Here is a 22,236-nt window from a genome sequence, read left to right on the forward strand (position 1 = left end):
CATAGACAGCCTGTCAGAGCTGTGTGCACCATGCATGTGTGCATGTGCTGTGCAGGCATAGACAGCCTGTCAGAGCTGTGTGCACCATGAGTGTGTGCATGTGCTGTGCAGTCATAGACAGCCTGTCAGAGCTGTGTGCACGCATGCATGTGTGCATGTGCTGTGCAGTTATATACAGCCTGTCAGAGCTGTGTGCACACATGAGTGTGTACATGTGCTGTGCAGTCATAGACAGCCTGTCAGAGCTGTGTGCACCATGAGTGTGTGCATGTGCTGTGCAGTCATAGACAGCCTGTCAGAGCTGTGTGCACACATGAGTGTGTACATGTGCTGTGCAGTCATAGACAGCCTGTCAGAGCTGTGTGCACCATGAGTGTGTGCATGTGCTGTGCAGTCATGGCAAGGTTATGATCAAGGTTATTTGGAAATTCATAAGGCACAGAATACAACCACTAGAATCATGGACACACATTGAATTGACAAGGATCTATCAGAGGTCAAACATGTCAGGTAAAAATTCATCTTATTCTCCAGCATAAGTGTAATGCTCAGAGATTTCTTAATTTTTTAAGGAAGAAAAAAAAAAAACCTCACCCTTTTTCTTGTGAGAAATTCCTCAGCAAAGGAGTGCTTTCTGTAAAGCAGGGGTCTTTAGACCTGGAGCTGAAGACCTGGGAGAAAGGAGGGTGAGACCTGAAAGACACAGTGAAGGAAGGGTCATTAACAAAAACTGAAGGATGTGTTCACTGGTGGTTACAGCTAGATCCAAGAATGTGTCCCAAGAATCAGTGGTAAACTTCACATGTTATATTTGAATTGTAAAAAGTTGGAGTTTAAGATAATTAGAGACAATTTTCCACCCCAGGCTAAACCACACTAGAAAGACAAACAGAAATTCACACAGACTAGATGCTGTGGAGTCAATACTTTAAGGCTCACTTTAGAATGATAATAGAGTCCAGTCATGTTTGCCATTCCACGCAGTTTTTCCTCACAAAAGCCATGTTGCCAAGGGTTCCCAGTGCATTTGCCAAAACTGCTTACCCAAGTTGACCAACTCTGCCAGAGTATATGGTCGATATGTCATGAATCAGTCACACTGGGGGCCCCTTGAGGAGGCCCCCCTGGGTCACAGCAGTGTGCATATATGTGAGCTCCACCTAGAAAGCAGTGACATACTAGTGCTGCATCATGGCTGTGTCGTTAACTCAGGCACAAAAGGAGAGAATATAGCATGTCTCCTGCCACGGCTCCTGCACCAACCATGAGAGAATACTGCTGTGCTTCACTTTCTGCTGCATAATGGATCTCACTGCCAAGCAGGGACACATGGTCTCATAACGTTCATCGTCTCCGTCACTTACTGCATCTCAGAGATGCTGGGTTATTCAGACCCATGGGGTTCTTGCTCTAATGCCAACATACATTGCTCTAGCTCTTCCAAGTGTCTTTGCACATTGCACACTGGTGTGGCATTGCATAGGGCACAGTTCATATTCGCCTTCAGGGCAGTAGGAAAATCCACCTCATGGTGCCAGTGACGGTCCATGCCACTTTGTTTGGCAAATGGGAGTTCAACCACACACTCAGGCAGAGTTGGTCGATTTGAGTAAACAGTTTTGGCAAATGCATCAGGAACCCTTGGCAACATGGCTCTGTGACTTTGGGACACAGGGATGGGCCCAACATCTGTGGGCATTTTGTGGGTCCTTACTGAGAGAAGTAGAGGGATGGCATGCGAGATGCCATTTTGAAAGTCTGAAGACCCTGAAAGAAGGCCCGAGCTGGCAGGGGTTCCATCCAGTTTATGGGGATGCAAAAGTGGACTGGTTTGTGCAGAGGTATACTGTAAAGACTGTGTCTTATATAGAACAGTGTACTGTAAAGGCTGTGTCCTGTGAAGGAGGTTTAGTAGGACAGTGTCCTGTAAAGGCTGTGTCCTGTGATGTGCTACTAACCTCTGATTCTCTTGCAGATTTAGAACAGTGTGAAAGCATTTGCAATCTTGTGGGTGGGCTGTGAATGCCACAAAAATCCCCTCCTTGAAGGAGTTGGCGTAGCACCTGTGAGGGGTTTTATGTGTCCTTAATAAAATGACGCAGGAGTGGAGTTGCCCCCGTAGAGGCTTTCCCGCAATTTCAAAGGACAGATGGTGGACTGGACTTGGCCATGTAAAATAAAGGTGCGCCACATGTGGTGACTGGCTTTTCTAGCCCCATGAGGGCAAGGACTACAACGTGAGTTCCAGGTGATACCTGCAGTTCGGTTTTGTTTTGTATTGGGGGTGTAACTGATTGTCGTTGTAGTTAATGCTGTAGCAAGATGTAAATCCAAGGGTCAGTGTTATTCGCCAAGGGAACATCGCAGAAGATGGACTGCACATAGTGTGAGGCAAGATCAAATTGGCCAAGATGGCATGTTCAGGCTTTCGTCCCATGTTTTGTAAATAATGACTATGCTGACTCATTGGAAAACACCCTGCTGCTGGGAAAGATTGAAGGCAGGAGAAGGGGAGGACAGAGGATGAGATGCTTGGATGGCATCACAGACTCAATGGACATGGTTTGGGTGGATTCTGGGAGTTGGTGATGGACAGGGAGGCCTGGCATGCTGCAGTTCATGGGGTCGCAAAGAGTCAGACACGACTGAGCGGCTGAACTGAACTGAACTGAACTGACTATGTAACAGTTGAGATTGTTTATGTACCTCACATCATGAGGTACTCACTTGGTCACAGGTTGCATGCGGTAGACATATACATGAGCTCCACCTAGAAAATAGTGGATATTACTGCTGCGACAAGGCTATGTCCATAGAGTCAGTGACAAGAGGAGAAAACACAGAGTGTCTGCTGCTATGGCTGCTACACCAGCCATGAGAGAATGCTACTATGGCTGCTGTCAGCCAGGAGAAAATAAATGGGTCTGCAGTTCCTACCACTCCTCGAGTCTTTTTCCAGCCTCTTAGCTTATGCCTTGCCTACCCTGGGTTCAGCAAACAGTGCAAACAGTGTGAACAGCAAGGCAACTGGCATCATGAACAGGATCAGCAATACAGCTATTTTATACTCTGAAAATTCTATCTCCTAAGATCACAATATTTAATTAAAATATCCTAATATTTTCCCCTGAAAGATCAAGCGGCAAAAGTCAAGCTGATAGAGTCATAATGAAATGATAACCAGGACAGCAGCAAGGGGACTCCCAGGGAGAAGCCACAGCTGGAGCAAACCAAATGTGCACGCTGCATGGGACCTCCTCCTTCTGTGCTTCCACCTGTCCGTGAACGTGTCATCCACATCAGAAGCTTCTAGGAGGGAAAGAAAGTCACAGTACAACAGAGGCCCCTCCCTGGCATGTACGGTCACCTTCATTAAAGGACATGCAATGTTTAAAAGCAGCCAACTTTCTTTGAAAAGTTGTGAAAATTATTTTCATTCCCAACTTTTGGGAATATGTCATGTTATACACTAGAACACTGCCTTTCCCAAAAGGGCTCAGGCCATATGGAGCCACTGTGGATGGTATTAGAGAGAACAGCATCGAAACATGTATATTATCTAGGGTGAAACAGATCACCAGCCCAGGTTGGATGCATGAGACAAATGCTCGGGCCTGGTGCACTGGGAAGACCCAGAGGGATCGAGTGGAGAGGGAGGTGGGAGGGGGGATCGGGATGGGTAATACATGTAAATCCATGGCTGATTCATGTCAATGTATGACAAAAACCACTACAATATTGTAAAGTAATTAGCCTCCAACAAATAAAAATAAATGGAAAAAAAAAAAACATCACAAATGCAGAGCAAACCAAAGAAAAATACTTCCATCCATTTTCTGTTTCTCATTTAAGCATGTACCAGTGACACAGACAAAAGACTGGTCTCACAGATGAGTGAAATTCTGACCTGTATCTGACAACACCCATCATATCACACTGAAGTCAGGAAACAAGTTTGTCTAGAGCCGGTGAGTATCCTCCGAGCACCACCTCCAGGCCTGAGCATTTCCAGTAGGGAACATAAATGACTATGGACTTCAGGGGTTTTGACAGCCAGTGGAGGAGTGTGGCAGGGAATGAGGTAGAGATGCCTTGACTAGCCCAGGTTAGAGTGGAGAAACAGAAGATGAATTCTATCTGAGAGATTGAATAGCTAGATGCAGTTCAGACTGACTTCAACAATTATTTGGGCTTTTTAAATTTTCATCTCTCATAACAGTAAATCCAGAAGGGCCTCAGGTGCATCTAGCTAAATGTCTCCATGAATCAACTAATATTAGTGTTTTCCTGTCACTGTCTGGGTTGGTATTTTACACACCATTTCCGGAAGAACTGACTGCTACAGTGACCTCACTCATATTTTTTAACCAACATGATCCTGAATTTTCTCAGCTGTGTAATGTAGATTAAAAAGAAAAAACTCAGTTTTGTTGCATTAAATAAGGAGATGTAAATACAAAGCATAAAGACAGAGTTTGGCTATTGATTCAATGATTTCAACTATACTGTGATCTCCTTATGAATAGCTGCCATGTTCAATCTTGTTTTATCTCATACCTTAAAATGGTACCCAGGTCAATGCAGATTCTTAACAAATATTTAATAATGAATGAGTTAAACCTCAGCAATCATAGCTTATTTGCATAAAATTGACTTTTGACTCAAAACAGTTTTCTAAACCATTAAACCAGTGATGTGCTTAGAATCAACACTGGCCCTCTGAAGAGCGGAGAGAGCTCAGGACAGCAGAGGTGCTATTGCTCTTCAAAAATCACAGCCTACATTATTGCCCTGAAGGAGGAAAATTAGAAATGGGGAAAGGCAAAAGTACATTTTATCTTCTCTGAAGTGGCCATGTCCGGTTGATTTCATTATTTAACATTTCTGCTACATTTCGTGTGCACAAAGTATTTGATAATCATATTGTAGTGGTTTCTAGGCTTTTTTATATTTAGTTATGTCTCTAAACAGCCAAAAATAAAGAGTTTCACTAAGAATTGCCCAAAGAGACCTAAAGCCACTCCAAATTTCAACTTAATTTGACACTGTCCAGATATTATTTTCCATTGTTGCCTGCAAAGAGGGGAAACAGAGAGGTCTTCACAGGATCCCTGACCTGACAGACATCTCACAAGCTACATGTAGAAAACATTCAAGATTGCCCAAGAAACATGTTCCAGAGCCTGGAAATAAAAATGGCAGTCCACAGAACTGGAAGGCAAACATTTTCTTTGGGACTTAATTAATATAGAAAATAATAGTAAGATCTGTATCATTCCTGATCTTTCAATCCTTCTGAAGAAAAGAAATCACATCAGTAATTCTCTAACTTCACATCTAAGCCAGGGTAAAATTCACAAATTCCAACAGTATGTATTTTCCCCTGTGTCTCAACAACTCTATAAATACATTTGTAAAATTCATATGTGCCTCTAACTTTCTAAGGGGGCAATACTTATTTCTAATAATGTGAAAATTACAGAAGAGGCTAGCAAATAAAACTATATGTAATTCTATAATTCATAGACACCAGCTGTTAACATTTAAAGAACTTTCCCTCAGTCCTTTTTCCTATATACAGTGAATATTTTTAAGTCAGGCTCAATTATATATGTGTATGGACATACATTTACATATATAAATTGTTTTGTCCTCTGATTGTTTAACTTAGCCATGTCATTAGCATTTACTGTTATATAAACCTTTACATTATATAAACCTTTACAATGTAATTTTAATGTTGGCATCACACTCCATCACATGGATCACCACATTAAACTTGACCATCCATCTGTTGTTGGAAATTAAGAGAATTTCTAGGTTTTTACTAATGTAAGTAACAAAAGTTGTAAGATTCCTGATAGAAAAGTCTATTTATGCATCTAGTAGTTCCTTAGGACAGATGCCTCAAAGTGGAGCCATTGGGCTAACAGTCATCTTGTGCCTATGGCCTACAGAGAGCCTACCCCCATTACTCTGCTTTTTGAAGGGAGGCTGTCCCTGCAGCCCTGGGTATTAGTCACATATGAGCTCCTCAAGCAGCAAATTGTAAACAGCCAGAACTGACTTAGGTCCACCATTGTCAAAAACTACACTGTCGTGACTATTAACAGGACTCACATGGGAGGGCAAGATGGGCACAGTGGGTTGGCCACACTTCCCAGCCCTCCCATGTCAACAGCTTCTTTAGCTCCAGACTCCTTAGTTCTTTCTAGATCCAAACATTTGACAGTCCTATAATATTTATATATTTTATTGAGAAAAAAAGGATCTAAGAATGCTGAAAATATGAAGTACCTAGTATATTAACACTTCTGAGAGGGTTTACATTTCTAAAGACTAGAGAAGAGACAAAGGACACTGAGGAGGTGGTGATTTGCATATCAGTGGAGGAGGAAGAGGTTTGTTTTCAGGCTTTTATTTATTTAATTTTATTTTTTGTGGGTGGTTGTGATGGGTGTTTTTTGCTTTGCACAGGCTTTCTCTAGCTGCAGTGAGCAGAAGCTACTCTTCATTGCTGTGTGCAGCCTTCTCATTGCAGGGGCTTCATTTGTTGTGGAGCACGGGTTGTAGTTTCCACATTTGGGCTCAGTAGTTGTGGTTCATTGACCCTAGAGCCTGCAGGCTTCCATAGTTGTGGCACACATGCTCAGCTGATCTAAGGCATGTGGAATCTTCCCAGACCAGGGATTGAACCCATGTTCCCTGCATTGGCAGGCAGATTCTTATCCCCTGCACCACCAGGGAAATAACCTCTCAGTCTTTCTTGAGCCCTATGTAGGACTCCATCAATGTACATACAGTAGTCAACTCTGCTTGGCAAGGGGCCCAGAGCCAGTAGCACAGAGTGCAAAATGCTATCACTGACTTTCTCTATCTATCTATCTGTTATCCTTTATTTCTTCTAGGTCCTTGTTAGATGTGTTAAATGATTCTTGCATTTTTCTCTGTTCTGTTTTTGTGATTTCAGATCATCTTTACATCATTACTCAGTTCTTTTTCAGGTAGCTTGCCTATTTCCCCTTTCCTTATTTGGCCTTGTAGGTTTTTACCTTGTTCCTTCATCTGCACAATATTTCTCTGTCTTTTCATTTTGTCTAACTTACTGGGTTTAAGGTCTCCTTCCCCCAGGCAATAGGCTCATAATTCTTCTTACTTTTGGTCTCTGCAACCTGTAAGTGAGGTTGGTCCAGTGGCTTCTGTAGGCTTCATGTTGGGAGGGACTTGTGCCTGCATCTTGTTGGGAGGAGGTGAGTTTTTTCCTACTGATAGGCAGGGCCATGTGAGGTGGTATGTTTTGGGGTGTCTGTGGGGTCTGCTGATGATTTGGTTTATGATCCTGTCTTGCCTGTTGTTTGGATGAGGCATCCAGTGCTGGGTGTGACAGGCAGTTGGGTGGTGCTAGGTCTTGGATTCAGGTGAAGGCCTTCCTGGAAGTTCTCACTGATTAATACTCCCTGAGGCCAGGAGCCCTCTGGTGTTTTAGCATTTTTGACTTGGTGCTCCCACCCCAAACATTTAGCCCCAACTTCTGCTTGGGGAACCAAAACTACACAAGCTGTTTGTTATGGCAATAAAGAGGATTAAAAAAAGCAAACAACCCTCCCCTCCCCCAAAAAAGCAACAAAAAATGAAGCCCAAACAAATGGTAAAACCAAAGTCAGACAAATAGAATCAAAACCAAAGGAACATAAACACACATACATTTTCTGTTGTTTAATCACTAAGTCAAGTCTGACTCTTGTGACACAATGGACTGTAGCTCACCAGGCTTCTTCTGTCCATGGGATTTCCCAGGCAAGAATACTGGAGTGGGTTGCCATTTCCTTCTCCAGGGGATCTTCCTGACCAGGGACTGAACCTGCATCTCCTGCATTGGCAGGTGGGTTCTTTACCACTGAGCCATCAGGGAAGTCCTCCACACACATACACACATACAAAAGAAACCAAAACAGATAAGAGAAAATAGTGTACAAGAGAGTGACTCAGAGAACAAAAGAAACCAAAACCTATATCAACAAATTAAAACAAAACTAAAAGACAGACACAAATCAAAACCAAAGCTGAGTGTCAACTGAGGAATAAAGCAAAGAAAACAAAGCAGTAATTAGCCTCCAACTAATAAAAATAAATGAAAAAAAAAAAGCAAACAAAAATGGCGAAAAAAATAGAAAAGTGAAGTTAAATAGAAGTATATTTTTAAAGTACTAAATATATTAAAGAAAAGCAACAAAAAAGAACCAGAAAGAATATAACAACAAACCTAAAAAAATAACAGAACAGCAGAAAGCCAAAGTACAAGTAGAAATATATATATACAAAGTGTGATTTTTTTTTAATTCCAAAAAACTTAAATAGAAATAATAATAATAAAACAATAAACACAACAGAGAAAAAAGAGAGGAAAAAACACACAAACAACAATAGAATGAATCAAAACATAAGAATAATAATAAATGCTTTCCTTGTGTCTCAGCTGTCAGTGAACCACAGCCCACCTCTTCCTCCCTAGGAGGCCCCTCAGTGATGGGAGAACTGGTCTCTGGACCTGCTGTGGAGACAGTTTGGACCCTCTGGCCCTTATTTCACATATGCTTGCCTCTGAAGTTCACAGTTACTAGAATTAGGCTGTTTTCTTTTGTGGTTACACTCATTGTCCTTTTATATACTCGTTAGACATACAGTCTACCTAGTTGATCATGTGGATTTAATCAGCAGTTTGTGCAGCTAATGGAAAGGTTTCTGATCCTCTTCCTTAATCATTCTACTGCTGGAGTTCAATTTTTGTTTTATCCCCACCATTGCACATGGACCACCCACAGGAGTCTGCTCCTGGGGCTGCCTTGCAGGACCTTGGGTCTGCCCCAGTGAGGACTGGGCATGAAGGTGGCATGACTTCTCGGATCACAGGGACCCTTGTGGTGCCAGGTGTGCAAGGAAGCTGGCAGCCACAGGCATAGGAGATATGACTCCTTCAGGGGTCTTTTCTAGGTTCTGGCAGCTGGTGCTCAGAGGGCCTCCCTGGCTTGTCCCTCTCCACTGCTTGACACAGCAGGCACTCAAAGGGCAGCCTTGGTTGGCCCTTTTCTTTTATGCAGCTGCCAGTGCTGGCATGTGGGGAGAGAGAGACTACAGTGGTGGCTCCACCCCCTGCATGTGACTCAGCAGTGCTGCCCTGCTTCTCTGGCCAACTGCTTTCTTCCAAAAGCATCCCCTGTGGCAGATTTCTTCCCTCCCATTCCTGCAGGCATCTCCTCACAGTCAACAGCAGTCTTTGCCCAACCAATTGCCCTGGATGTAGGGACCTCTCTCCAGCTTCAGTTCCTCCACCCCTGAGTCCAGGTCCAGTCCCATTTGCTCTTCTCCTCCTCCTTCTCCCTTCTCTTTTTTTAATTTTTTTTTATTAGTTGGAGGCCAACCACTCCACAATATTGCAGTGGTCTTTGTCATACATTGACATGAATCAGCCATGGATATACATGTATTCCCCATCCCGATCCCCCCTCCCACCTCCCTCTCCACCCGATCCCTCTGGGTCTTCCCATCAGCAGACGAATGGATAAGGAAGCTGTGGTACATATACACCATAGAATATTACTCAGCCATTAAAAAGAATTCATTTGAATCAGTTCTAATGAGATGGATGAAACTGGAGCCTATAATACAGAGTGAAGTAAGCCAGAAAGATAAAGACCATTACAGTATACTAACACATATATATGGACTTTAGAAAGATGGTAATGATAACACCTTCTCCCTTCTTTCATTCGTCCTACTGACTTGTGCTTGGATCCACATACTCCTTTCTGGTGGTCAGGAAGCTGCTAGTATTCAGCCGGTGTTCCATGAGAACTGTTGCATCTTAGATGTATTCTTGATGCATCCACAGGGAGAGATGTACTCCATGTCCACACACTCCTCCACCATCTTGGCCTCCCCCTATACATTATCTATCTATCTATCCATCTATCTATCATCTATCATTTCATATTGGCTTTACTGGCCCAACTTACCTTTCCAGAAGGAAAAAAAAAAGCAATGCAGTAGACAGAGGAAATGTTGGATTTCTCCCAAAAGTGATTACACAGAAAACAACAAAGCATGTTATCCATTAACAGAAAGTAGATCTGAGGAAGGAAAATGAGCAGGGAAGCTGCCATCCACTCACTTGAAGTTTTTCAGAAGGCCTGAGAGGACACTGTAATTTTTTATCTGCGAGTCAGTCATTGCTTTGTGTGAGCAGAACCAGGTTTTCAGTATAATCAAGCACAAAAAGGAGAGCCCACAGTGTGGACTCTACAGAGGCTGCGTTTGTATTCAGTTGTCAATGAAGAGGCAGATAACTTAAGCACAGTCTCCAGGTTCTTTGGCCTCCATCACATGGACTAATACAATCAGAAGGCCACTAGTTGATCCCTTTAGTGTCTACATTTCTGAACTTGGGGGCAAATACACAAAGAGAAGAATGTTGTATGTGAGCAATGGTTAGTGTGACTGGCTATGACAGGCTGCAACCCACAACCTCCTGGTGAGCAGTATATGCACTCTCTAACTTCTATCCAAGGCAACTGAATCCTTTTTGTGGGCCCCAGGCAAGCCACTGGGCTACATGTGCCCCCATATGCTCAGCTATAGGGTAGAAAAGAAATGGCGCTACTTCACAGAGTCGCTATAAAAATTAAATGAGGCAAAGTAGCCATGCCTGAGCCCAGCGGCTGGTAGAGGGCCTGGGGCACAGCTGGTTTTGAGTCCAGTGCTCCTAGACATGCAAGAAGACATAAAATATCCAAGCGCGCCTAGCTGTATCTGTGCCCAGGACTTACCCTCACTGGGCACAGAACACATTTCTTCTGCTCTCCCATTTCATGAGCTCTGTTGAGCATCTGTCCAGAGTGAAATCCCTCTCCCTTTGAATGTCTCTCTCACAGTTCTTGTCCTCTCATGAAAGCAGGGGGAACTATTGTCCCTTCCACTGTCCACCTCTATAAGTGAGAGGTGGAGTGTCTGGGACAGACTCAGTATGGGTAGTGGCCATGAGCTCCATAGTAACACTGACTCTTACAATGATTTGGCCACAAAATACAATTAAGGCACCCATGTTTTATGAGAGAGGAGAAAAATATGCTTTTAAATTTCCCTTTTAGTCTGAGTACAAATAACAAGAAGGAAGATGTTCAGATATGGCTCGTATTATAAAGAGTCTATTGGCTACAGCTATATCCTGTTTCTATGATTTGGTCCATATAAGCCAGAATCAATGTTCTCAAGTATTATTCCCCTCTTACTTATGATACAAATATCTGAAAAGACATGCCATTCCCTAGATCATTTCTATCTCCTCTATTACAGTTTCTAGAATGAGAATTGAACTGCATAAATAATTATTTGGAGGTGACTTTTATTGCTAGCTCTGAAACTCTAAGACATGTCTAGAGAAATCCACAGACCACCAACTGGGTTGACCAAAATAACTGGAAATCCTCAGTTTCATCCTGAGGATCAGGACTGGATATATCCATGACTTTATTTACTTGTATGTTACCTGATAATAAGAACCTTGTGAAAGAACCTCAGCCTGGAGGCTTCTGGCCACTCCTGCAGACCCTCATGGACAGACTCCTGCCTGTTCTTTGTGGTCTGGAGGGAAGTCAACAAGGCTTGGTGGCAATAGGCCTGGGATGAGGCAGTGCAAAGACCAGCCCAGCTTTGCATAGTGGGTCATAATGTGTAGTGGGAATTCCTAATAATGTACTTTCACAGCCTTGAGAAATTTCACAGAAATAGCACCTGGAAAAACAGCATATATTAAGAAACTGTGTTAATGATTATTTTTCATGTTTTTCTTAGAATAATAGCCTTGTTACAGACCCCAAGGCCAGACCCAGAAGGGAGTATGACTGGGATCATGAAAGCATGGACCTTGGAACACCGGGTCGGTGTTAGGTGCAAACACTGCCTATGCGCTTGCTGATTGTTCCTGAGACTATCCCAGAAGGGAATGGCCTGGGGTAAAAACAAGGAGATCTGGACTATGTCAATGTAGTGTCTTGGGAAAGATAGATCAAAAGAAAGTTTTGTAGTCTGCAATTAGGAATAAAAGCTGGACTCAGAGTGGACTCTGCACCTCAGTCCAATAGAGGCTGCAGGTCCCCTGACCCATTGCACCAGATTTTGTGTTCTGTTTTCATTCTCATCGCTCGCTCCCAGACCTTTAGGGTAACAAGTATGTATATTCCAATCATTTAGACAATATTAGAAGATGGAGTCACATAGTACGGAGACTATAGACCTTCAGGTTCCTGAGGCTAGAGATAATGGGTAGAGAAACACAATAGGCCCATCCAAGGGGATGGTGGAGTGAAATTCCTTGGGGAATTAAAATATTCAAAATCAGCCAAGGGATTGAAAAAGTCATACACAGGGCGAAGCAAGATAAATGGTTAGAAAAGTCCTTAAGCATTCACCTTAGGCTGGTCCCTATACTCAAAGCACACTTGGCTAGTTAGTGAAGGATTGCCCCAGCACAAAGTCAATCTACTAAAAATGGGCAAAGAACTACGTAAAATTAGGAATACAAAAATAAGAGTGTCAACAAAGACAGAAATTGTCAAAAAAAGAACTAAGCAGAAATTCTAGAGCTGAAAAATACAATAAATGAATTGAAAAAAATTATTAGAGGTATGCAACAGTAGGTTTGAGCAGGAGGAAGAAAGAATCAGCAAACTTGAAGACATAGCAAGTGAAATTATTGAGTCTGAGGAGCAGTAAGAAAAAAAAAAAGGAGAAAAGTGAACAGAGCCTAAGGTACTCATGGAACACCATCAAGTGGGCAATATATGCGCTGTGGGAGTCCCACAGTAGAAGAGATAGAAAGGTCCAGAAAAAAACTGAAAAAATAACAGATGAAAAATGTTCCAATTTGATTTTTTTTAAAAATGTATCTACAAATCCAAGATGATCTAGGAGTTCCAAGTAGGATAAACCCAAGAAGCCCACACTGAGACACATGATAATCACACTGTTGGAAAACAAAAAGATCATTATGTACAAATAATTGTCAGTAAGCTTATGATGATGTCTCAGGAGAAACCCTGAAGGACAGAAGGCAATATATATGGATGATATACATATTTGAAGTCCTAAAAGAATAATAAAAACAGCCAGAATTCTATATTTAGCACAACTAGCCTTCCAAGAAACAGATAATCTGATAAGCAAATCAGTGTAATTCACTACCAGTAGATCTGGCCTACAAGAAAGATTGAAGGGAGTCCTTCAAATTGAAATAAAAGAATGCTAGACGGCAATTCAAAGCCATATGAAGATGTAAATATCTCTTCTAAACGGTGAATACATGGGCAAATTTTAAAGAATAATATTATTATAACTTTGACTTGCAACTCTACTTTTTATTTTCTATAAGATTTAAAAGACACATGCAGAAAAAGTAATTATAAATCTGTTAATAGGTACACAATGTGCAAAGATGCAATTTGTGATTTCAATAAATAAAAATAAATAATAAAAACTGAAATATTTAGTAGTGTTTTTGTATTCAATTAAAGCTTGTATCAATTAAACTTAGATTATCATAATTTTTTTTAGTTTTATTGACATGTAGTTGAATTACAATGTCATGTTAGTTTTGGGTGTACAGCACAATGTTTCAGTGTTATATATATATTTTTGTTTTCAGGTTCTTTACCCTTATAGGTTATTACAAAATATTAGATTGCCATAACTTTAGACTGTTATATCTAATTACCATGGTAAGCAGAAAGAAAGCATCTATAACAAAATATAGACAAAAAAAATGAGAAGTGAAACAGAGCATGTCATTACAAAAAATGAACTAAACAAAAAGGAAGGTGGTAATGGAAGAAATGAGGGACAAGGAGCCATAAGCCACATAGAAAACAACGAAACGGCAAAAGTAATTTTATATCAGTAATAACTTTAAATCAAAAGGCATAGATTGGCAGAGGGATTTTACAAAATATGATTCAACTATATGGTGTCTACAAGACACTCAAGACACTCTCTCATAAAAAGAGACTCATTTTAAATCTTAAGACATAAATAAGTTGAAAATGAAAGAATGAAAACATACTCCAAGAAAAAGAAATCTGGGGTGGCTATACCAATATTAGACAAACAACTTTAAGAAAAAAACTATTACAAGAGACAAAATAACAATATAAAGTGATTAAAAGATCAATTTTCCAAGAAGGTATAGCAATCACAAACAACATGCAACGAACATCAGACTTCCAAAATATATGAAGCAAACATTAATAGAACTGAAAGGATATTAACAGATCACTCTACAGTAATGGCTGGATACTTCAATTCTCCACTTTCAATAATGGATAGAAACCAGACAGAAGATATATAAGGAAATAAAGTGTTTAACACTACACTATAAACCAATTAGACCTGAAAGACTTACATAAAACACTGTACCAAACAACAGCAGAATACATACTTCTTTCAAAAGTGCATAGAATGCTCTCAGATAGACTATAAGTTATGCCTCAAGGTTGGTTTTTTTTTTTCATTTTTAAAGATTGAAATCATATAAAGTATCCTTTCCAATTATAAAGGAGTTAACTGGAAATCAATAACAGAAAGGAAACTGGAAAATTAGCAATATGTGGAAATTAAACAAAACACTCTTAAAAAAACAAAGAAGAAATCAAAAAGCAATATCTGCTATGAGCTAAATGTGTCTCTTGCCCCCCACCACACACACACACACACACACACACACACACAAATTCATATGGTGAAGTCTTAACCCCTACTACCTCATAATTTGACTGTGCTCTGGAGATGTCTTTAAATAGATTATTAAATTAAATGAAGCTGTTAGTTGAATCCTAATCCAGTTTGACTGGTGTCCTTATAAAAGGAAATTTGAACACATACAGAAACACCAGAGGTGCACACGCACAGAGAGATAACCATGTAACTGAAAGCCAAGAGGTCTCGGAGGTAACCAACCCAGCCAGCACCTTGATCTTGGGCTTATAGCCTCCAGAACTACAGGAAATAAATTTCTGTTGTTTAAGGCACTGCCCCCAGTCTGTAGTATTTTGTTATGACAGCAAACTAATACAATACCCTGAAACAAATGACAATGAAAACCCAACATACCAAAATTTCTGAGATGTGCCAAAAGCAGTACTAAGAAGAATATATATGTGTGTGTTAAGTCATTTCAATCATGTCTGACTCTTTGCAACCCTGTAGACTGTAGCCTGCCAGCCTCTCTGTCCATGGGATTCTCCAGGCAAGGATACTAGAGTGGGTTGCCATTCCCTCCTCCAGGGGATCTTCCCAACCCAGGGATCAAACCCGTGTCTCTTATGTCTCCTGCATTGGCAAGTGGGTTCTTTATCACTAGCACCACCTGGGAAGTCCACTAAGAAGAATATTTATAGCTATCAACACTTACATTAAGAAAGAAGAAAGATCTCAAATCAAAAAGATGTGTAAGGGCAGTTAACACAAGAGTTGTTGAATATGAACGGATATTACTAATCACACACACAAAAAATAAACTTCTGGTGTATACAAAAGTTTGGGATAAACTTTACTGAACTTTACAGGAACGATTTTAGAATTTATTTGAATAAAAGAAAATCAGATGCATTTAAGGCCTAATGTGAATTGTTCTTTCCACTCAGGAAAATCATTCAAAGAGTTAATAACTTAATGGTGATTTTAAAGTTTATATATAATCCAAGTTTATAATTCAAAAATATAAGTTTTGGGTGATCAGGTGGTAACTAGTCCTAGTTGGGTATATGAAGTAGATATTTCAGTGATAAAGCTAAACACATAGGGCTGCAGAAGCTGTGACTGCTCAGCTTTTTCTGGGGTTTGCTCACAACTAATAAGATACAATAATCATTCCTTAGCCTAAGTAATTGCTCAGATATAAATCCTTCCTTTTCAAAGCAAATGATTGGCACAAGGACTCCTGTTGAGAGGATCACTGCATTATAACAAACAAGTTTTTGAATTTCAGCCCAATAATCTTTGAAATCAGGGTTGGAAAGGTTGTTTTCAATCAGAAAACAGCTGTGGGAGAAAATCAGATTAAAATTCACTCCAGTTATCTAGAAAGCCCAGAAAATTAATCATTGACATGATTAACCATTGGAGGCTTATGACTAGACTGGTTACTGAAAAGAGAAATTAGGTTTATTGCATTGCATGAAAAATCAAAACTATGAAATACGTCCCAAAACAAACCAGACAGGCTTATGTGTTTTCAAGGATGATGATTTAAGACTCTCAATTTAACGAAAGGTATACAACCCCTGGGTAAAAAGCTATATTTTTTCCTGATGGTCATCCTTTCCCAGAAAGACTAACTTCATTCCAAGGACAGAAAACATTCAGCATTGTCAATAAGAATGTAGAAGAATTGAAAGTGCAATAAAATGTTACTATATGAAACCTAAGATCATTATTATTTTGATGGAGTAGACAGCTCTCTGGAAGATTTTACAACTGTTATCAATATTTTTCATATCACATATATGTATGTATACTACTTGCTCAGCAATAATATCTTATATAAAGAAAGTCTTTTTTTTTTTAAATTGTTCTAACTGGAATTTCCCTGGTAGTCCTGTAGCTAAGATTCTGTGCTCCCCATGCAAGAGGCCCAGGTTTGATCCCTGGTCAGGGAACTAGATCCCACATGCCACAACCAAGATCCAACACAGTCAAATAAAAATTTTTTGTTTCAACTAATTTCTAATTATAAATCAATAAAATATTCAAACATAAATGAAACCGATGACAGATTTGGTGCCTATCTCATATTTCTAGGTAGACTCTGCCAGCAACCATTTTGGTATATTTCCTAAGCTCTTCTTGGAGAAAACTGCCAGGACAGAGGAGACACTTGTCCTGGTGGCCTGATGTGGACATGTGGACTGGAGACTCACCGCAGGTAATTGTGGACTGCACCAGGTTCCTCTGCAGACCACAGTTCTCTTCCCTGTTTACTACTTGCATTTGAATAAGTCAAGGCTTTGGAGGATTTTCTGTCTACTTGTTCTATCAGTTAATGAGAGAGAGTCCTGAAATCTTCTATTATGATTTTGGGTTTGTCTATTTCTTTTTCTGTTCTATCAGTTTTTGCTACATATATTTTGAAGCTGTATTATTAACTCATAAACATTGAGAATTATGCCCTTTTGATAAACTGATACTTCACAACATGGCCTTCTTTATTGTTTGTAATATTCTTTGTTCTGTAATTTATTTTTCTGATATTAATGTAGCCAGTGTAGCCACTCTCCACTTGTTTTATATCTATTTTAGCATTGTATATCTTTTTCCACTTTGGACTGTTAACCTATCTGTGCTTTTATATTTAAAGTGTGTTCCATTATATTATGCTTATGTTCTCTTCTTTTCAGTTTTCTTTTTTTTTTTTTTTTCATTTAAAAAAAAAAAGACATTTATTCAGCATCATGATCAGACTATTACATTTAGCAATCAGCAGCATGGGTGCAAAAAAAAAAAAATATACATTAAAACACTTTGTTGGAATGCTTTACACTTTCCACAGAACAGAAACTAAAATAACCTGTTATACAATTAGTCACAAATACAGTCCTTGAGTTTTTGCCCATACACATGAGTATTGTCTAAAACATGTCTTCTTTGTAGCAGCTAGGCCCTGCCACCACTGTGCTTGGCTGAGTTCACAAATCTGTTGTAACCTGTAGCTTCCCTGTCACTTCTCTGGCTCTCCTCTCCTGCTAAGCTCTGTTTCCTGGCAGTAATTAAATCCTTCTGCCACTGCCATAGCTACTGCTGCTGCTGGAACCACCATAGCCACCTTGGTTTCGTGGTTTGGCAAAGTATTGGCCTCCACCACCATAGGGGCCAGAACTTCTGCCTCCGAAGTTTCCTCCTTTCATGGGTCCAAAATTTGAAGATTGATTGTTGTAATTGCCAAAATCATTGTAGCTTCCACCACCTCCAAAATTGCTTCCGTCATTACCAAATCCATTATACCCATCCCCACTGCCACCATATCCCGCCACCACCACGGCTGCCACCAAAGCCACCTCGACCACTGAAGTTTCCTCCACGACCAAAGTTGTCATTCCCACCAAAACCACCTCCACGACCGCCACCAAAGTTTCCAGAACCACTTCGACCTCTCTGGCTGGATGAAGCACTAGCCATCTCTTGCTTAGACAGGGCTTTTCTCACTTCACAGTTGTGGCCATTCACAGTGTGGCATTTCTGAATGACAATCTTGTCTACAGAGTCATGGTCATCAAAGGTTACAAAAGCAAAGCCTCTCTTTTTGCCACTGCCTCGGTCAGTCATGATTTCAATTACTTCAATTTTTCCATACTGTTCAAAATAACCTCTCAGGTGATGTTCTTCAGTGTCTTCTTTAATTCCACCAACAAAAATCTTTTTCACAGTTAAGTGGGCACCAGGTCTTTGAGAATCTTCTCTTGACGCGGCCCTCTTTGGTTCCACAACTCTCCCGTCCACCTTGTGTGGCCTTGCACTCATGGCCGCATCCACCTCCTCCACCGCGGCGTATGTGACAAACCCGAAGCCTCTGGAGCGCGTGGTGTTTGGATCCCTCATCACCACACAGTCTGTGAGAGTTCCCCATTGCTCAAAATGGCTCCTCAGACTCTCATCAGTTGTTTCAAAGCTCAATCCTCCGATGAAGAGCTTCCGCAGCTGTTCGGGCTCTTTGGGAGACTCTGATTTAGACATGACGGCAGTGGAGGCGGGGAAGTCTTCAACGATGCTTTCTCGGTGGCGTCCACGGGCAGAAAGGAGTAACCTCACGAACGTATCTCTTCAGTTTTCATTACTTTATCACCTGTTTTTGATTTGTGGTTGCCCTGTTTTTCAAGTATGTTAGCCCCTTCCTATATCTACTTGCTTTAGACTGGTAGTCATAGGCTCAAACACATTCTAAAAAAAAAATCTACATTTTCTCACTTTCTTCCTTCACATTTTATTATTTTGATGTCCTCTTTTGAATCTTCATGTTCATCCTTTTGCTATCCATTGTGGTTATCATCATTTTCACAGAAATGTTTTTATTTGTTTAAATCTGTGTACTGGTTTATTTAAACTATTTACTTTCCAACTTTGATTTTCTCGTTGGATGGATTCTTACTTCTTTTCTATTTAGAGAAGACCTTTCAGTGTTTCTTTTAGGATAGGTTTAGTTCGGCTGTATTCTTTTAGCTTTGCTTGTCTGAGAAGCTCTTTATCTCTCCTTCCATTCTAAATGATATCCTGCTGGGTATCCTAGGTAGCAGGTTTTTATTCCCTTTCAGGTGTTGAATGTATCTTGCCACTCCATTCTCACCTGCAGTGTTTCTATAGAGAAATCAGCTTACAGTCTTCTGGAGGTTCCCTTATAATAACTCTTTTTTTTTCCTTGCTGCCTTTAGAGTCCTCTCTTTGTCTTTAACTTTTGCCATTTTTTAAATAATATATCTGCATGTAGGTCTGTTTGGGTTTATCTTGTTTGGGACACTCTGTGCTTCCTGTATCTGGCATATCTGTTTTGGATTTTTCAGCCATAATTTCTTCAAGTACATTTTCAATCCCCTTTTCTCTTTCTTCTCCTGGGACCCTATTATATGTAGATTGGCACACTTTATATCACCCCATAGGTCTCTTATATTGTTTTCATTTTTTTTTTTCAATTTGGGTTTTTGTCTGCTGTTTTAATTGTGTGATTTCCACCATTCATCTTCCAGCCACTTAATGGTTCTTCTCCAGTATTTATTCTGCTACTCACAGCCTTTAGTTCAGCTTCGTCTCTTCAAATGAATTTTCTAATTTTTCTTGGCTCCTCCTTATAGTTTCCAGTTCCTTTTTAAAGTTTTATGCATTTCTATCAATAACCTTTCTTAATTCTTTCAGTATTCTCATTATCTCCTTTTGGAACTTGGTGTCTGTTAGACTGAAGAGGTCTATTTCATTGCCTGTTTTTTTTTCAGGGAAATTCTCTCCATCTTTTAATTGGTAGTGGTCTCCCTGCTTCTTCACTTTATTATGTTTCTTTTGCTCTGTGAGTTTAGGAGACACAATCATCCACTGTGGTCCTGTAGGTCTGTCTTTATGTAGGAGCTGTGTGTTTCCTGTTTTTGCTGTGGCTGCTGCAGCCACCTCCTTGCTCAGTGTGTGCTGGCTCTTGTCCCCTAATGGGGCTGTGTCTGGTGTTGTGATGGTCAGAACATGCACTGGACACTAGGCGGGCCCCCACTGCTCTGCGGTTGCCGCTGCCCTGGCAGGCACAGGGTCTACTCCCTCGCTGTCAGAATAGAGGCCCTCAGATCTGTGTCTGAGCTGCATTTCTGATCGACAGTCTGAGGCAGACAGGACCGGAGCACTCCCACTGGGAGAGGTGTCACTGAGGGTTCCTCTGCTGAAGCTGTTTACTTGTGAGTCTGCTCTGTTGTGTCACCTTATACCCACTGTGCAGCTTTTCAAAGTACACTGGAAATCTACACAGAGTACTTTGTACTTCGGCACTGCCCTCAGTCCCACCTCAACTATGGGTAGGACAGCAATTGTCCCTGATGTCTCTCAGGCATTTTTTTCACAAGACCAGACCCACAGGACTCAGGTCCCAGGACTGCAGTAGTCATGCACCTGGACCCACTGTGCAAACTGTGGAAGCAGCTCAGACCCGGGCCCAGCCCAGCCCCCACATGTACGCATTCACAAAGCCCACATATGCTAAGGTCAGATCTGTCCCAGGCTTGGAAGCACCTGTTGTATGATACTGGCAACAAATTTAAAAAATAACACAGACACATATATCAGTGAAACAGATTAGAAAGTTCAGAAACAAACCCATGCACCTACATTCAATCTATGACAAAGGAGGCAAGAATATACAATGGAGAAAAGACAATCTCTTCAACAAGTGGTGCTGGGAAGGCTGAACAGTCACATGCGAAACAATGAAATTAGAACACTCCCTCACACCATATATAAAAATGAACTTAAAATGATTTAAAGTCCTAAATTTAAGACATGACACCATAAAACTCCTAGAAGAGAATATAAGCAAAATATTTTCAGACACAAATCATAGCAGTATTTTCTTAAATCAGTCTCCCAAGGCAAGAAAACAAAAAACAAATAGAACCTAATCAAACTTAAAAGCTACAAAGACTTCCCTGGTGGTCTGAGGGTTAAGAATCTGCCTTCCCAAACAGGGTATGCAGGTTTGAGCCCTGATCAGAGAACTAAGATCCCACATGGCTATGGGGCAAGTAAGCTCATGTGCCACAACAAGTGAGTCTGTGAGCAAGCCACAGCGACAGGACCTATGCACTATGGAGCCTGTGTGCCACAACTAGAGGGAAGCCCGCAAGCTGTAACTAAAGAGCCCATGTGCAACAGCTAAGGCCCAAGATAGTCAAAAGCTTAAGTTTTTTTACACAATGAGGGATCATTACGTGCCAGTCAGGATGGCTGCCATCCAAAAGTTTTTTTTAAAAAGCTTTTGCACAACAAAATGAAGACAAGCTACAGAATGGGAAAATATATATTATAAATGATGCAATTGCAAGGGACTACTATCCAAAATACACAAACAACTCATACAACTCAATATTTTTTTTAAAAATCCAATCAAAAAATTGGAAGAAGACTTAAATAGACATTTATCCAAAGAAGACACACAGGTAGCTAATAGACACATGAAAAGAAGCTCAATATTATGAATTATTAGAGAAATGAAAATCAAAGCCACAATGAGACATCACCTTACCACTGTCAGAATGGCTGTCATAAAAAAAGTCTACAAATAACAAATGTTAGCCAGGATATGGAGAAAAGGGAACACTTGTACACTGTTGGTGGAAACGTAAAATGGTGCAGCTATTATGGAAAATAGAAGGAGGATTCCTTTAAAAACTAAAAATAGAACTACTATATGATCCAGCAGTTCCACTCCTGGAAATATATCTGCAAAAAATGAAAACATTAATTCAAAAAGATACATGCACCCCAGTGTTCATTGTAGCACTATATGCAACAGTCTAGACATGGAAGTTAGCTATCCAAGTACCTATCAACAGAGGAATGGATAAGGAAGATGTGGCATATGTCTACAATGGAGTATCATTCAGCCATAAAAAGAATTAAATACTGCCAATTGTAGCAATGTACATGGACCTAGAGAATATTATGCTTAGTGAA

The 22,236-nt window shown here is 40.5% G+C and overlaps 1 protein-coding gene and 1 pseudogene across 6 annotated transcripts in view; both read right to left on the reverse strand.

Annotated features, from left to right (window-relative positions):
• OCA2 (OCA2 melanosomal transmembrane protein) overlaps positions 1-22,236 on the reverse strand; it is a 310,825-nt gene that overhangs the window by 226,084 nt on the left and 62,505 nt on the right. For all 6 annotated transcript variants that reach the window (XR_011486403.1, XM_070463932.1, XM_070463928.1 and 3 more), the window contains one exon: positions 595-693. Coding sequence is in view for 5 of the 6 variants with exons in the window: in XM_070463932.1 (XP_070320033.1) it covers positions 595-693 (99 nt within the window). In the remaining variant the exon portion in view is untranslated. The remainder of the gene's footprint in view (positions 1-594; positions 694-22,236) is intronic.
• On the reverse strand, positions 17,669-18,874 carry LOC139033922 (heterogeneous nuclear ribonucleoprotein A1-like; annotated as a pseudogene).

Source organism: Odocoileus virginianus, unplaced genomic scaffold, assembly GCF_023699985.2.
Source record: "Odocoileus virginianus isolate 20LAN1187 ecotype Illinois unplaced genomic scaffold, Ovbor_1.2 Unplaced_Contig_9, whole genome shotgun sequence".
Classification (NCBI taxonomy): domain Eukaryota; kingdom Metazoa; phylum Chordata; class Mammalia; order Artiodactyla; family Cervidae; genus Odocoileus; species Odocoileus virginianus.